Consider the following 1,965-nt stretch of genomic DNA (forward strand, 5'->3'; position numbering starts at 1 on the left):
CTTGACTAAAAATATTAAAACCAATCTTCATCAAACGTGATATATTGCAGCTTATTAGGCCCTAAATGTGGTCACTGCATTTGTTTTTATTTATTTGTTGGCTAACAAGTATTAAAAATACCTGTTGTTTTTGCCAAAAATTCTGTGCCCTTGTCATATCATGTAAGTTGAACTAAAAGCACACATATTGTTGTTTTCTGTCTGTAAGTTACTAATCACTTATTAGCTTCCATCCAATGGAGATGAACAAAGGCAGACATAGGTTCCACAGATACAGTGGAGGAGAAAGCACAGCCATTCAGGACCAGGAAGTGTGTGATTTGCAGAATTAGTTTTAAAAAAATCTGCCAAACTCTGATTGCAATATTGTATTATTTTATTCTCTTGCTTTCCAAAGCCTTCTTCAGGGCTCGTTTTACCTCTTGGTTCCTCAAGCTGTAAATAATGGGATTTAACATGGGGGTCATAATTGTATAAAGTACGGCCAAAACTTTGACATCTTTGTCCATGGCATAAGTGGAGGACGGCCAAATGTAGCTGAAGATGCCGCTACCATAATAGAGTGCCACCACTGTGAAGTGAGAGGCACAAGTGGAGAAAGTTTTAAAACGTCCTTTACTGGTACTAATTTTTGAAACTGCTGCAATGATTCGACCATAAGTCACCAGAATAAAAGTTAATGGTCCCATACCTGCTACAACCACCACTAATAAAAACACAGCCTCCCCAAGCCGTGTGTCAGAGCAAGACAACTTGAAAAGAGGAGTGACATCACAGAAAAAGTGGTTTACCTTATTGGGACCACAGAAGTCAAGGTGTAAGATGGAAATGGCCTGGATCAATGAGTTGACAAGGCCGCAAGTCCAACAGGCAATGACCATCCGAATGCAGACCTCCTTGCTTATGATAAGCATGTAGTTGAGAGGGAAGCAGATTGCCACATATCGGTCATAAGCCATTACCGCTAGAAGATAACATTCAGCCACCACAAAAAATTGGAAAAGTGAGAGCTGGGTGACACAGTTGAAGAAGGAGGTAGACTTTTGGGCAGTAGCTAAGATAAAGAGAAGTTTGGGAACAGTAACCGAAGAAAAGATGATGTCAATAATGGACAGGTTGGCTAAAAAGAAGTACATTGGAGTGTGTAGTCGCTGGCTAGAAGAGATAACAGAAAGGATGAGTATGTTACCAGTGACAGTGATGAGATATATACAGAGGAAGACCAGGAAGAGGAGAGGCTGAGGATCTTTATCTTCAGATAGGCCAACAACCATAAAATCAGAAACAAAAGTATGGTTTAGCTGATCATTTTTTTCCATGGAGTCACCAACAATAAAAGAACAACCTGAAAAAAAAAGCATCAAAAATTCTTTTTTTTTATCCCAATTGTCTAAATAGAAGAATGTTTCTCAACCTGTGTTCCTTGGAACCCTAGAGTCCTCCTGAGGTTGCTAGGGGTTCCTTGAACAACAAGCAATTTGTGCCCGACAGGTCAGTTTGAGTGATTCAAATGATCTTTTTGGGTATCTGTAAGGGTGACATTCTATCCAGTGGCCAGCAATGTCTTCCTTCTGACCACCAAATTAATGTACTGAGAGCTGTGAGTATAGTATTTATAGCAGGGATTTCCTGAAGATCTGAAAGTTTTTTCAAAGGTACCACCATGTTATAAAAATTGAGAAACACTGCAAAAGGCTTAGCTTGAGCTAACCTTGATTCTCACATTTACGAAAAATGCCAAAATTTTGCCATTAAACTCTAAACCTCTCATTACTGACCTTTACTTCTGAAAACAATAGTTGTCCAACTGACTGCTGGCTGTTCACATATAATATTTCATATTTTAATAAAATTTTCCTCAACATCACAAAAAAACACTGCTTTCTTTTTCACCTAAAACCTAATTCCCAGCACCAATGTCTTTAAACATATCTCTTCCTGGTATTTATGACCTTTCAAAGAAAT

The 1,965-nt window shown here is 38.5% G+C and overlaps 1 protein-coding gene across 1 annotated transcript; it reads right to left on the reverse strand.

The window, feature by feature from the left end:
• Positions 1 to 371: 371 nt before the first annotated feature.
• On the reverse strand, positions 372 to 1,319 carry LOC140344409 (olfactory receptor 5A2-like). The gene has a single exon (XM_072431533.1). It carries the CDS (start codon positions 1,317 to 1,319, stop codon positions 372 to 374), a length of 948 nt encoding a protein of 315 aa, XP_072287634.1.
• Positions 1,320 to 1,965: the final 646 nt, after the last annotated feature.

This window comes from Pyxicephalus adspersus, chromosome Z (genome assembly GCF_032062135.1).
Source record: "Pyxicephalus adspersus chromosome Z, UCB_Pads_2.0, whole genome shotgun sequence".
NCBI classification, from domain to species: domain Eukaryota; kingdom Metazoa; phylum Chordata; class Amphibia; order Anura; family Pyxicephalidae; genus Pyxicephalus; species Pyxicephalus adspersus.